Genomic DNA, 14,983 nt, shown 5'->3' with positions numbered 1-14,983 from the left:
TGCACTCTAGCCTAGGCAACAAGAGTGAAACTCCGTCTCGAAAGTAAAAAAAAAAGACTGAGAAAATCAGCAGTGAAGGTGGGAGGAGAGAGTAGGATGGCTGAGGATGTGTCTCAATATGCACCTCTGGGGTAAGGCCTTTGGGAGAAGGGAGAAAAGAGTAAAACAGCCTGCATCCTTACTCAGCTGATTTCTTCCCCTTTACAGGTCGAAGTATTTCCATGGGAAGAAGGTGAATGGAGAGATTGAGATCCGAGTGGAGCAGGTAGGTGGGAGCTGTGTCTTTAGCACTTGTCATCTGACCTTTTCCGCCGCTGGGGCTGTTCTTACATGCAATCTTGGTCCCCATCTTATGTGGTCATAATGAGCCAAGATTACCAGAAAAGTCCAAGCTTATAGTTGGGAGTCTCAATAAATTTCAGAATTGTTTGGGCCAGTGGTTTCCAACCTTTTATGTTTTAGCAGAGACCCTTTCTTCAAGGGAAATGTCAAATAGGAACTCATTCTACAAAACAGAGACACATAGAGCTGCTCTGATGGAAATGGGCAGGTGGAGCCCAACTTCTGTCTGTTCTATACCGTTCCTTTTGGCCCCTGGGGCATCTCCTTGCAGCCACCTGGGCTAGAGAGCATAGTTTAGGAACATAATGAAGGGCCTTGAATCCTGCCTCTCTCATTTTCTAGGTTTTGGGTAGGTGACTTAATCTCTCTCTGCCTTGATTTCCTTATATCATTGTGGGGATTAAATTATTTAAAACCTCAGAAGGGACCAGAATTGCAAATACTATCTCTTGCTATTGCTATTAATATCAATATCCAGGTCCCTGATTTTATGTGGAAAGAAACACAGATTTTTTTAGGGCTGTGTAGGGAGGCAGTGGCAGAATCAGGAGTGGAAGGTGTGGTCTCCTGGCTCCAGATCAAAGCTTTCTCCTATTCATTCAGCGAGGACCTCCTCTCTGCCAAACACTGTGCTCAGCCTTAGGAGAGCACATTTGAGCATAGGTTCTGGAGCCATACTCCAGGTTTGAATCCTAACACCGCCCCTTACTAACCTTGTGACCTTGGTTGAGCAATATTTACACTCTCTCCAGTTCAATTTCTTCATCTGTCCAACTGGGGCAATAATAGCATCAGCCTGTGTTCATAGGGTGCTGTGAGGATCAAACGAGTTAGTCCATGAAAAGTGCTCAGAACCGTACCTGGCACATACTGGGCACTTAGTAAATGTTACCCATTTATCATCAGCATCATTATTCTTTATCCTCTTCCTACCCCTCCTCCTCCTCATCATCAAAGGCAAACAGTAAGTAACATAGACACGGTCCTTGCTGTGAAAATGATTTCAAAATACAGTTTTTAAAATGGGGGGCATGACTGTTCTTCTCCCTGCACGTTTTGAGCTTACCGTGTCAGAGAAACAGAAAGGTCTTCTAAGCAAACTAAGTTGGCTTCATATTAAAACACCTACACTTTGAATTTCAGTTTGATTCTGTGGCTTTCAAGTCAACCCAATGTCTACTGGTTTTCCTTCCATGGCAGAGAACAGGTTATTTTTGTTCATTTTGCAAATATTTGTCAAGAGTCTACTATGCTAGCTAGCTAATATGTGGAGAACGAGTATATAGAAGAAGAGGCCCAGTCTCCAAATGCCTGTGGTCTAGGAGGAGAGGTGAGCTAAGTCTTTTCTTTTCTTTTTCTTTCTTTTTTTTTTTTTTTTTTTTTTTTTTGAGATGGAGTCTCACTCTCTTGCCCAGGCTGGAGTGCAATGGAGTGAACTGCAACCTCTGCCTCCCGAGTTCAAGTGATTCTTCTGCCTCAGCCTCCTAAGTAGCTGGGACTACAGGCATGTGCCACCATGCCTGGCTAATTTTTTTATTTTTTATTTTTTTTTCTATTTTTAGTACAGATGGAATTTCACCATGTTGGTCAGGCTAGTCTCAAACTCTTGACCTCAAATGATCTACCTGCCTTGGCCTCCCAAAGTTCTGGGATTACAGGCGTGAGCCACCACACCTGGCCTACAGAACAATAACATTGATGATGGTAGCACACTTTTATTGAACATTTACTATTTGCTAGATGCCATATTAAGTGTTTTCCATGCAGTCACTCATTCAATCCACACAGTATGCCTGTTGCTGAGGAAACTTGGGCTCAGAGAGCTTAATAAATTGCCCAGGCAGGTCACACAGCTAGTAAGAATGCAGTGAAGCTGGGATTTGAACTTACAGGTAGAAGCCAGGGATGAGAGGTCCAAACTTAGCACTCCTGGCAGCAGAGGTCACAGTCAACTGAAAGACTCAGGTGTGGCCTCGAGGAGGGAGTGGTGTTTGAAATAGATCAAAGGATGGATAGGATGTCAACAAGTGGAGATGGTGGCGTGAAGAGCGTGTGAATGGAGGAGGCAGTGTGAGCAAAGATAAGGAGACCAGAAGTACAGGGTATGGAGTGACAGGGAGTGCGGTGTGGTTCTCCAAAATAGGACACATCATCTTCCCCTGTGCCCACCCTACTCCTCCCTAATTCTCTCTCTCAGTGAAGAGTGTGGCCATCTACCTTCCACCTTAGCCAGAAACCTGCTCTGGCTCCCGGATGTGCCCCTCTCCCTGTACCACTGCACCCATTCAATGACTGGACCCTGCTGACTCTGCATCTCATATTTCCTAGTCCCTCCACTTCTCCCTTCATCCCCATCACCTAGATCCTTGGCTGGACCACCCTCAACTCTCGTCCAGTCTTCCTCATCAACAGCCTCACAACTTCATGTTTTCCACCCATCTCCAATGTATTCTTCATCCCAACGCTAGAGTGGTCTTCCTCAAAAAGAAAATTAGGTTCTTTGAAGTGTTAGCTTTACAATCCTTTCCTCAAAGACTCCTTCTCTGAGTCTTTCCAGATTTAAATCAGGTAACCTGGTTATTCCCTTTCATAGCTCCTCAACTTTTTCTTCCTGGCCCTTATCTGAGTTTCTAGCCATACATTTTGAGTGGGATGATTTGCATGAGGGTAGAGACTATGACTGTCTGGATCTTACCCTAAGTAGCACTGGGTCTGGCACAAAAGAGAATTGAAGGAAATATTTGCAGGATGAATAACTGGTAGATTCTACAGATTCCAGGCTGCTTGTCAGTTTCCAGGGGCGATAAGTCACCGCTTTTTTTCTTTTTTTTTTTGAGACAGTCTTACCCTGTCGCCAGGCTGGAGTGCAGTGGCGCAATCTCGGCTCACTGCAACCTCTGCCTCCCGGGTTCAAGCAATTCTCCTGCCTCAGCCTCCTGAGTAGCTGGGACTACAAGCACCTGCCACCACACCCAGATAATTTTTGTATTTTTAGTAGAGATGGGGTTTCACCATGTTGTCCAGGATGGTCTTGATCTCTTGACCTCATGATCTGCCCGCCTCGGCCTCCCAAAGTGCTGGGATTACAGGCCACCACGCACGGCTACCACTTCTTAATCTCCCCTCAAAAATCTGGGTTTTCCATAAACCATCTGGTAAATACTTGGTTGCCAGCTGAGCTCACCCTGCCTCATCCCATGTGTGGAAATCCCAGGGGCATGTTTTAATTTTCCCCTTTTATCTTAGCAATGCCATTGGCCCAACTTGTCAGTACAAAATCTATGAGCAGGACCATCAGGGAATTGCCCTAAGAATAACTCACCCAGGGGCTCTGGGGCCCGTCGGCCAGTCTATGAAGTCTACAATCACACTGAGAAACCTTGGCTAATTTAGAGTCATTCTGATTTCCAACCTGCCCCTCTATGAAAGCCAGAAGGTGAATTAGCCAGGAAACCAATTAGCAGGTCATTTGGGCGTTTTTCCCCAGTAGACATACCTTTCCAAATCCATCTTGGAATCAGAATCACTTGTCTTTGCCCATCTGTATCAATGGGTGGAACACACAAGCAACCCCCCCAGGAATCTCACATGCATCCTTTAGCACTTGGGAAAAGTCTCAGGACGGAAGCCACTGTTTAGTCTGAGCTGGCCTCACATTTTGGGATCCTGTCTCCCAACCAAGGGCCAAATTAACCAGATAATTGCACTGTCTGGGTTTTGCTGGACAGAGCGAATGAGTTAGTTGTGGTTGGCCTAGAGGAAGCCTCCGCCCCTTCTCTCCATCCTCTTCCCCCCAGTCTAAAAACTGCTTGCCTCAACTTTTACAGAGCCAGGAATCAAGAAACCCTGGGGAGGCCCGTGGGGGAGACAGCACATTTTGCATTCTATTACCCAGAATGCCCTACTGGCTCTGCGGGGCCCTCACAGCAGTATCCTAGTAGGGTCTGAGAGGATCAGGCCAGGATGGTTGGCATGTCAAACTCTCCTCTGTTTATATTTGAGGCAAAGGGTCTTTTTCTCCACAGGCACAGGTTACCCCTCTGTGGGACCAAGCAATGAGGTTAATGAATGGATTAATATTAAGTAGACTCACAGTTCTGGGACATCAGTGGACTAGGACTTGCTAGGGTAGAGCCTCAGTCTCTAATTTTTAAAAGAGAAGACTGAAATCACCACGGCCAGTCTTTCCTCCGTGTTGACAGAGGTACCAAGGCAGAAAGAACACTAATGCCTTGCTCCAGCAGGTGGAGAAAAAGGCAAGAGAAGGTATAAACCCTGCCCTTGAGCAACTCCCAATCCAATGAAGGAAGCCAGACGACCCATGGATTTACATATGAATACTAGTTGCTCCTTTGAGTACTGTCCTTGTGTAATATTGGGTTGGGATGGGGTTAGGAAACTGTCCAGGGGAGGCTGCTGTTGGGAGACCTGTTCATCTTCTGCCCTTTATGTATTTAACATCAATGTCTTCTGAATGGAAAGATGAGATATTCCCCTTAAAATATTTTAAACACTTCAGACCCCGTATTTATATTTTCTCATATGCACTTCAGCCTTCAACCCACAATTCTTTCTGGGACATTTCTTAGAATGGACCTTAGCTGTAGATATTGACCATAAAGACCAGGTGATATTTCAAGAAACAGTTGTCAACAAGATAGAGAAGTGGAAGTTGGATGTTAATTCAGTTTGGTGGTTTGGTAACAGGTTGAACATCATCCTCATTAGGAAATGATTACTTGGTAGAAATAAATACACCTTGGGAGAAATCTAATGGCTTGCCAAAAGGCTTGTCCTTGGCTTTGTTTTCCTTCTTACTAGTGACTTATGAAATTACATTTGCTAATGACTTTAAACTAGATGGGAGAGAGAATACGCCAGATTAAATTTGATGTGATCAAATTGAATAGGAATACAATATAAAGTCGAGTTGGTGGTGGCAATTCCTGTAGCCTCAGTGAGAGGGAGAGTGTAGGTTCGGCTGGTTGCAGTAGCTCACGCCTGTAATCCCGGCACTTTGGGAGGCCCAGGCAGGACTGCTTGAGCCCAGGAGTTCATGACCAGCCTGGGCAACATTGCGAAACTCTGTCTCTACAAAAACTAAAAAATGATGACTGACGACCTTAAGCTGATGGGCTGAGTTCAAAAACTCAGCTGTGAAGGAGCAGGATTAAGGAGACTTTTTTTTTTTTTTTTTTTGAGACGGAGTCTCACTCTGTCGCCAGGCTGGAGTGCAATGGTGAGATCTCCACTCACTGCCACCTCTGCATCCTGGGTTCAAGTGATTCTCGTGCCTCAGCCTCCTGAGTGGCTGAGATTACAGGCACCTGCCACCAGGCCCAGCTAATTTTTGTACTTTTAGTAGAGACAGGGTTTCACCATGTTGGCCAGGATGGTCTCAATCTCCTGACCTCATGATCCACCCGCCTCAGCCTCCCAAAGTGATGGGATTACAGGCATGAGCCACCGCACCCAGCCGGGGAGACCTATCTTGTTAACATCACATGAGAAAAACGAAAAAGACCTAACATTTGAGTTGAGCACAGCTTAATATGTGTGGGAGGAAATGCGGTGTAGGGGTTAAGATCGTGGTTCCAGAGTAAGATAGACTGAAGATGAAATCTCAGCTCAGTCATATTTTAGCTGTGTTTGCTTTTTACCTAAAACATCTCTAAGTCAATTTCCTCACCTGAAAATGATGATAATAAATTTTATTCCCTAGAGTTATTGTGTGACAAAATGAGTTAATGTAATATGCTGAACATTTGTTTCCGGCACATGTATTAGGTGCTCAATAAACTACAGTTGAGATTGCTACTCCCCTAAAACCTGATGTCACTTCAGGCTGCACTATCAAACCACAGCAGTTAGAATGCAGGAAGGTGATAGTTCATACACTCCCTCTTACATGCACACACACACACACACACACACACACACAATGCTAGTGAGACACTCTAATAAGAGATCCAGTTGTGTGTTGCTCTGGAAGGGGGTTGCAGCAACCTGGAATGCCTTCCGAAAAGGGATTGGAGTAAGGGAAACTAAGGCCAATAAGGAAAGAGGATTCGTTTAAGGAACTGGAGATGTTTAGTCTGGAGGAAGAAAGGTCTCTGATAGGTCCCAGTCTACTCTTTACAAATATCTACCTCTTGAACAAGTATGGTTGATAAAGTAAGTTACCATTTGTTGAGTCCTTATGAGATAAAGCTAAATGCATTTTATGGGTGAAGTAGGCACTGTTATCACCTCCATCTTTCAGAAGCTGAGACTCATAGAGAGTAAGTGTCTTGCCCAAGGTTGCCCAGCTAATAAGTGGCATGGGTCTGTTTTTGAACCTAGCCAGTCTGACTTCAGGGTCCTCTTCTTATCCACTGTTTATTTTTTTCTTCCAGTGTTGTAAATATCAAGAACAATAACCAAAAGTATTGATTAAAGCACTTGACATGCATAATCTTATTTCAAACTCACAATGCCTCTTTAAGGTGGGTACTTTGAGTTGGGTGCAGTGGCTCATGCCTGTAATCCCAGCACTTTGGGAGGCTGAGGCAGGCAAATCACCTGAGGTCAGAAATTCAAGACCAGCCTAGCCAACATGGCGAAACCCTGTTTCTACTAAAAATACAAAAATCAGCCAGGCGTGGTGATGCATGCCTGTAATCCCAGCTATTTGGGAGGCTGAGGCAGGAGAATCGCTTGAACCCAGGAGGCAGAGGTTGCAGTGGGCGAAGATCGTACCATCGCACTCCAGCCTGGGTGCGACAAGAGCAAAACTCTATCTGAAACAAACAAACAAAAGATGGGTACTTTGTCCCTTTTAGCAGATGAAGAAGCTGGGGCTCAGAGATGTTAAACAAGCAGCAGAAATGGGTGATAGAGGAGGAATCTGAACCCAGGTTTCTGTGCTAAGTACCACCCTCTGTTGTTTCACTGGGGTTCGAGTTCAGTCTATTGGTGCAATCCTACAGGAAGATGGATTTCAACTTGGTCTACACAGAAACTGTTAAGTAGTGCTGACTAATAAGGAATGGGCCATGCCTTTTTTGTAGGTAGGGCGCCTCCTGTGCTGGAAATGCTGTAGCAGAAACTGGGTGGCTACCTTGGGGAATATTTCACAGGAAATTAATGTGCTTATAGGAGATAACCTTTATTAATCTTTTTCTTTTTTGGGGGGGGTAAAAGTAGTATATTCAAATAGTTACAAATTGAAAAGCTACACAGTGGTATGTGGTGAAAAGTCTGCCTCCCACTCTGCCCGCACCAATCTAGTTCCCTTCCATGTACTTAACTATATATTATCACTAGTTTCTTGGGCAGCTTTCCAGAGAAGTTTTAAATGCAACGAGCAAATACATATATATGCTTTTCACAGAGGGTGGTTGGTTAGAAAAACATCAACCATGCTATGTATTTCAGAGGGAATTTAACAAGGAGGATTGATTACAAATGGATCAAAAGGGGAAATCATTTTACCCAGAGGCACAACAGTCCTGCATTCACTGTTTGTCACTGTCACTATTGTCACTGAGGAATCAGGAGCCTGGGCTCTTTTTTGTTGTTGTTGTTGTTTTGTTTTGTTTAGTTTTTGAGACAGGGTCCCCCTCTTTCACCCAGGCTGTAGTGCAATGGTGTAATCATGGTTCACTGTAGCCTCGAACTCCTGGGCTCAAGTGATCCTCCCACTCCAGCCTCCCAAGTAGCTTGGACCACAGGTCTGCACCACCATCCATGCCCAGCTTTTTTTTTTCTTTGTTTAGTTTTTGTAGTGATAAGGCATCGCGATGTTGCCTAGGCTGGTCATGAACTCCCGGGCTCAAGCAATCCTCCTGCCTGGGACTCCCAAAGTGCTGGGATTACAGGTGTGGGCTACTGCACTTAGCCAGACTTGTGCTTCCACTGAGGCTGCAGGAATTGCCCCCACTTGTTCAAACTGCTATAGTTGTTGGTGAAGCTTCTGTAACGACCACCAGAAGCAGAATTGTTGCTGCCTTCTTTCTACCTTCAATTCCTGCATGAATGCCTCCCATTGGTAGAAATGAGCTGAAATTATGTGGCAAAAGGATCTGGGGAATGCAGATTTTAGGCTTTCAGCTCCCATAGTGCAGGAGAGACTATAGAAGGATGAGTGGCAATAGACAGTGACTGGCACAGTCCACCCCTTTGGCTACTTGGCATCTACACATGCCTTTCTCCTTATCCATACTCCTCTGCACCCTCATTTTTCACTTAATATTTCTTGGAGTTTATTCCATGAGAGTATATGCAGACCTGCCTCATTCTTGTTAATGATGGCCTGGGGTCTGTCATGTGGATACACCATAATTTGTTTTCCATAATTTTACTGTTATAGACAATGCTAAACTTATGTCATTTCAAACATTTATTAATCGATCTGTAGGATTCACTTCTAGAAATAGGATAACTTGTTCCAAAAGCATTGCAGGTGGTGGATGCTGTAATGCACATTGAGGAATGAAGGACTTTTCTTCATTCCTCTGTCATTCCTCCTTGAAAGTGCCTCAGATGAGGAGAGCTGCCTCTTCCAAGGTCACATCTCCTTCCTGGTGGCAGTTACATCCAATGACTGGCCGTCAGAGGCTATAATAAATCCCTGTCCCCATCACCCCAGTTTGGGATAACTCTGAAGGGCTGTCCGGCTTCAGAGCTTCTTGCAGAGTTGCCGGAGACCTCTGCTGAGATGGCTGTGTGGCCCAAATTCTCACAGTCCTGCTTCCTTTCTTTTCTTCCCCCTTCCAGTGATGGAGCTCCCAGGGAATTCACTAATAAACCTCCCCCCAGGCTAATATCCATCCCAGGGTCTGCTTTCCAGAGAACCCAACCTAAGAGAACACATTTATAATTTTGATAGATATTGCAAAATTACTTTCCATAGAGGTCACATAGAATTCATCCGTAAGACTCTTCTGGTCTCGATTTCTAGGACTGTACGTGACCCGTGAGTTTTGGAGTCCATCCTGCACAGAATGCTTTCCTGGTTACAGCCCAGGCATGGATGCTGAACTCTGAAGTGCTCCATAATTTGATCTTCCTATTTGACCTCCTTGTGTTTGAAATTCACCAGAGCTTGGTGTTTCTCTGCAGGACTGAGTTGGACAGAACTCTACCCGCTCTGATCCACTAAGCCTTGTTTTGTTAACACAATCCTGCAAGATTTATTTGTTTGGCTTGGCTTACCCTGACCTCAGACGTTCTGTTTTGTATTATTTTTAAAAGCGTGCAGGTCTCCATGGAGGCCTTTTTCTTTTCAAATCTAAGAGCCAGCTGGGGGGATAAAAAAAGCAGGTGGAATACTAGGGCCCATTAGCTGAAACATAACTCATTAGAGAAGCGAGTGTTTCCCTTCCTAACCATGGCATTGATTAATGTAGGTTTATCAGCTTCCTGGGTCTACCTTTAGGCTCATCAACTTAAGAACTCTACAGAAAATGGAGAAACAATAACATTGATGATGGAAGCAAAGTTTATTGAACATTTACTATTTGCTAGGTGCCGCATTAAGTGTTTTCCATGCAGTAACTCATTCAATCCACACAGTATGCCTGTTGCTGAGGAAACTGGGACCCAGAGAGCTTAAATAAATTGCCCAGGCATGTGACACAGCTAGTAAGAATGCAGTGAAGATGGGATTTGAACCCAGGTCTGGCTAACTCCAAAGTCTTAGTTCTTAATCAAAGTACATTTATCAGAATATATGCTGGTCATGAATTTGTCTTTACAAAGCTTTTTGCCTTTCCCCTCCCAGCTTGAGTACGTATCCCACAGTATCTTCCTATCTCACCCTACTCTTTTGATCTACTGGGTAAACTACAAATTCATATGAGGTGTTTTCCCAGCAAAACAGTCCTCTTTTCCTGACTAACCCCAATGGTTATTATTCATCATTTCATGTTTCTGGCTTATTCCTGCATAGTTTCTCTGTTAACAATTCTATATTTTTTCATTGTTTTCCCCCAAGGGTTGATGTCCATTATTGTCTTTAAACGTAGCTCTCCATCTTTACCTTTTTTTTTCTTTTTCTTTTTGAGATGGAGTCTCACTCTGTTGCCCAGGCTGGAGTGCAGTGGCGTGATATCTTTTTTTTTTTTTTCCAAATAGAGATGGGGTCTTGCTATGTTGCCCAGGCTGGTCTTGAATTCCTGGGCTCAAGAGATCCTCCCACCTTGGCCTCACAAAGTGTTGGGATTACAGGTGTGAGCCAACACGCCCAGCTAAGCTCTATGTCTTTAGACTATCTGGATAGTATAATAGCTCGGACTCTCAAGCCAGATCAACTAGGTTTGAATCCCGGCCCCACCACTTCCTGAGTAACCTTGAGGTGGTAATTTAACTGCCCCATGCCTCAGTTTCCTCATATAAAATAATAGTGCGCATATAGTTGTGAGACTGAAATAAGTTACTCTAAGACTGCATGAAGCACTTGAAGCAGAGCCTAGCGTATAGAAAGTGCTTAATAAATATTAGAACTATTTTTATGATCAGCTTCACGTCACTGAACACATTTGCCTGAGTAATTTCTAGGCTTCAGTCTCTCGAAGCATTCAGAAATAGAAAGGATATAATCCATGCACTGAAGAAGTTTGCAGTGCAGTTTGTGGGATAAAAAATATAAAAAGCTCATGTTTATGTGTGTGTTTTGATTATTTACACATATGTTCAATCATAGTTCCCATTGATATACAACATTCAGTTGGCACCTGTCATCCATTTCTAACATCTCTTTGATAGTAGATAGCACAGACTCTGAAGAAAAAATGCAATGAATGTTCGTTGAGTGAATGCGTGAGTGAGTTGAAGGTGTGACATAGTCATAGAAGGATAGAGCCAGGGAGTGTCCTAGGAGATTATCTAATCCTGCTCCCTTGTTTAACAGCTGAAAGGTTCAGAGAGGGGAAGTGACTTAGCACACACGTGAAATTATTGTTGGAGTCCAAAGTGTGGAGAGCACTAGCTTTCATCTCCTGGGTCCCTGCTTTTCATACTGCATTTCTCCCCCTGCCCATGCCATCTTTTGTTTTTCCCTTTTAAGAAGCCATTAGTCCCTTCTGATGGTTTTAATAGCAAGCAAAGAAATAGCAAAAAACAAATGAAGTTTATGTTTTTCACGTTTACCTGTGAGAAGCCTTCTTCTTGGGAGGAGCCTAGGATAGAGTGCTGAACCATAGCTGATAGCCAAAGGAGAGCTCCAAGCAGTGAGGGCTGGGGAATGCCGAAACCAAGGTTGAATGAGCCCCGCTGATTCTGAACACAACATGGACTGTGTTGCCCGTTGCGTGACCCTTTAGACTCTCCTCTTCTTTTCTGCTGGAGGAGAGTACAGCATCCTGGTTTGGTGGCACCATTCAGCACCTGCACTGGAGATGAGAAGGAAGGAGGCATGGGAGTCAAAGGGAGTCCATCCTCTTGCACTGGGAAACCCAGCTCAGTTCCTTAGCCTTTAGCTGCTGTGTTTGGAAATTCACCTTTCCTTACTGCCACACCACTTCATCAGCATCAGCACGGCCCCCTGTTAGTACCATTGATAAATGAGACTCCAGTGGAAATTAAGTGGACATTCTGAAGGAGAACTTAGTAAGCACTTTCACTTCTTGAAGGATGTGTAACAAAACAAACAGAGCTTGTCGTATCTGAACCTGTTCCTTCATTCAAGAAGCACTCACCGAGCACCTGCTCTGTACTTTGTCCTAATGACAGAGCCCTCCACACTCAAAGGGTTCTTTATCTGGTGGGAAGATAGACATTGAAGGCAGTGGCCAAAATGTGTTGCGACGAGGATCTCTCTATCGTAGAGATTTGTCTAACCTTGGGATGTTCTCAAGAAAGACCTCACAGAGAACCTGATGTGCAGCTGGGTTTGGGGACAAGAATTAGGTGAGGGTGAGTGGGCAGATGTGCACATTGGGCCTTCTAGCTAAAGAGCATGATTCAAGTCTCAGCTTGTCACATACAGGGCAAATGACCAGGGTATGCCGTGCATGAGAAGGGGTGGTGGGAGACGAAGCTGACAAAGAAGGTGGAGGGCAATCTATTCAGGGTGGGCTATTAGTGCAAGGCATGCAACTAAGAATTGTGTCCTAGAGGCAGGATGTATGTACTGAACTTTTTAAGCCATGGAGTGCTGTGACCGTGATTTCATTTTAGAATGCACAGGCTGACAGTGGTCTTAGAAGATTCGCTGGATAGGAATGGTGGCTTGAGACTGGAGGCAGAAAAACTCAGCTCTGGATTTGGTGCAAAAGTCATCTTATCCTTGAATATGATGCTTGGGTAGGAGGCACATGGAAGGGACTTCATAAGTGTTAAGTGAATGCATGTACATCCTCGCCACTGTGTTCCTTAACCACTTGAGCCATTCTCATACCTGTAATTCGTATTTGAAACTGGAAGAGAAGAGATGACCTATTTTTCTTAAGAGTGAGAGGATGGAGTCAGACCCACATGATGTGTTTCAGCTGGCATTTCTTGAAAGCGAGCCATTGCCAACCTCCTCTTGTTCACCGCCTTAGTCCAGCCACTTGGACTAAGCCATTTCACACTGCACATGTCAACTTGCTCCCAATCTGCCTAATCCCCAGCCTTGTGATTCCTTCGTCTGTTGATGATCTCCCTCCCCATGCGCTACTGCCCCTGGTTACACCACTTCTCCAGCGTGGCCTTCAGCTTTTGTGTGGCTACTCTACATTTTCTGCCAGCTCTGCTGTTGTCTGTACCATTTGGGGTCTGGCCCACTCCCTGATGAGAGGAGCCCCCACTGGGCTCACCCCAGCCCTGCCAGCAGCCTCTGCCCGGATGTGCTTACACAGTGGATTTGAGCCTTTGCATTTCAGTGGGAATCAAGGGTTATTAATTAACCTAGGGTGGAACCTATTACGAAACATCCCAGAAAACTGGAATGAACCAAAGGGACTTCTGAACTCGCAGCGGGGAAAATGCCTTTTAATTCACTTGGATGACTTCACTGCAAAAATCTGTCTGGCTGTTATGCTCAACTGGAAACTAATCTATTAGATTGTCTAAGGAATCTCCCAGCCCACTCTAAGCAGAGTCTCCTGAGGAGGGGAGTGAGCTGACATATCAACAGGACTTAGGCATTGAAATGACTTCCTTTGGATCATACACAGTCTGGGCGCATTTTCTAGTCCCTCAGGAAGGAGCTGGGAGGCTGATATCAGAGAACGAGTTTATGTGCCCTACAATGTCTATCTTTAGTATCACATAGGACTTTAGTAGTTCTAAGGCACTATTTACTTTACAATAGAATTCAACCTAAACTGGACCCGTCTTGGTCCAGTCTTGGCCCCCTCATCTCAGGGAGTTTTAGAGGGTGACCTGAGAGAGTTTCCACTGGCGGTGCCTGAGGCAGATGGCAGCTGTACAGCCTGGGCTCTGAAGGAATTAATGATCCTAGGCAGTGTCTAATCACATGCTTACTAAGTGTCAGGCACAGGCTAAGCATTTCATATGGATTAGTGTGTTTAATCCTTATCATGACTCTATGATGAACAGGTACTATGAGTTCCCCCATTCTCCAGATGAGGAACCTGAGGCTTACCCAGGGCCACACAGCATACAAGTGGCAGAACTGGAATTCAGAGTCAGTTTAACTGAAGAATCTGTGTTTATGGTTCTTTTTATTTTATTTTATTATTTTTTGAGACAGGTTTCACTCTGTCACCCAGGCTGGAGTGCAGTGGTGTAGTCATGGCTCACTGCAGCCTCAACCTCCTGGGCTCAAGCCATCCTCTCACCTCAGCCTCCTGGGTAGCCGCGATGACAGGTACGCGCCACAACACCTGGCTAATTTTTTAAATATTTTGTAGAGACAGGGTCTCACTGTATTGCCCAGACTGGTCTCAAACTCCTGTGCTCAAGCGATCCCCACAGCTTGGCCTCCCAAAGTGCTGACATTACAGGTGTGAGCCACCGTGCCCTGCCTGTTTATGGTTCTTAATCTTTATGCTGGCTCATCTGGGAAGGTGTATCCTGAAGAAGTAAAATCCAGGGAAGGCTTGGTGACTTTCCTGTCATGCATAAAGGGCTGACCTGTGCATTAGACTTGTTTTGGGGGTCTCAAGCTCTGCACACAAGGCCCTCCATGAGCTCGCCCCTACCTGCCTTTCCCTGCTCATCTCCTCCCGTGCTCTACCTTAGACTTCGGTCTCACCAAACTGCTGTGGTTCCCCAATGCCCACCCATGGTAATACCATCTTGGAGTCACATCTCCATGCCTTTGCTTATGCAAGTCTCTCCTCCTGGGACATCCTTTCTTAGATTTTGCCATAGATTCTTCAACATTAGCTCCAACATGATGTCTGTGCTGCTTCCTCTGCCCTTCCCCTCCATCCAGGCAGGGTGAGGTGCCTCTTCCCTGTACTCCCCCAGCACCTCATACCTGTGGCTACATCACACTTCCCAGATGACTTTGAGATTACTGATTCACCTGCCCCTCGCTCCCTGTAGACTCTGGGCTCATTGGGAACAGGGACAGTATCTTTATTCATTCCACAAATATTCATTGACTGCCTGTGTGCTGCGTGCTCAGGTTACAATGGTGATTAAAAACAGATGGAATCTGGCCGGATGCGGTGGCTCACGCCTGTAATCCCAGCACTTTGGGAGGCCG

The 14,983-nt window shown here is 45.1% G+C and overlaps 1 protein-coding gene across 10 annotated transcripts in view; it reads left to right on the top strand.

The window, feature by feature from the left end:
* Positions 1–14,983, top strand: part of SYN3 (synapsin III) — a 566,272-nt gene that overhangs the window by 81,527 nt on the left and 469,762 nt on the right. For all 10 annotated transcript variants that reach the window (XM_057301025.2, XM_034948980.3, XM_057301026.2 and 7 more), the window contains exon 3: positions 208–265. In XM_057301025.2, the coding sequence (XP_057157008.1) occupies positions 208–265 (58 nt within the window). The remainder of the gene's footprint in view (positions 1–207; positions 266–14,983) is intronic.

Source organism: Pan paniscus, chromosome 23, assembly GCF_029289425.2.
Source record: "Pan paniscus chromosome 23, NHGRI_mPanPan1-v2.0_pri, whole genome shotgun sequence".
In the NCBI taxonomy this organism is placed as follows: Eukaryota; Metazoa; Chordata; class Mammalia; order Primates; family Hominidae; genus Pan; species Pan paniscus.
This window is presented reverse-complemented; position numbering and strand designations above follow the sequence as displayed.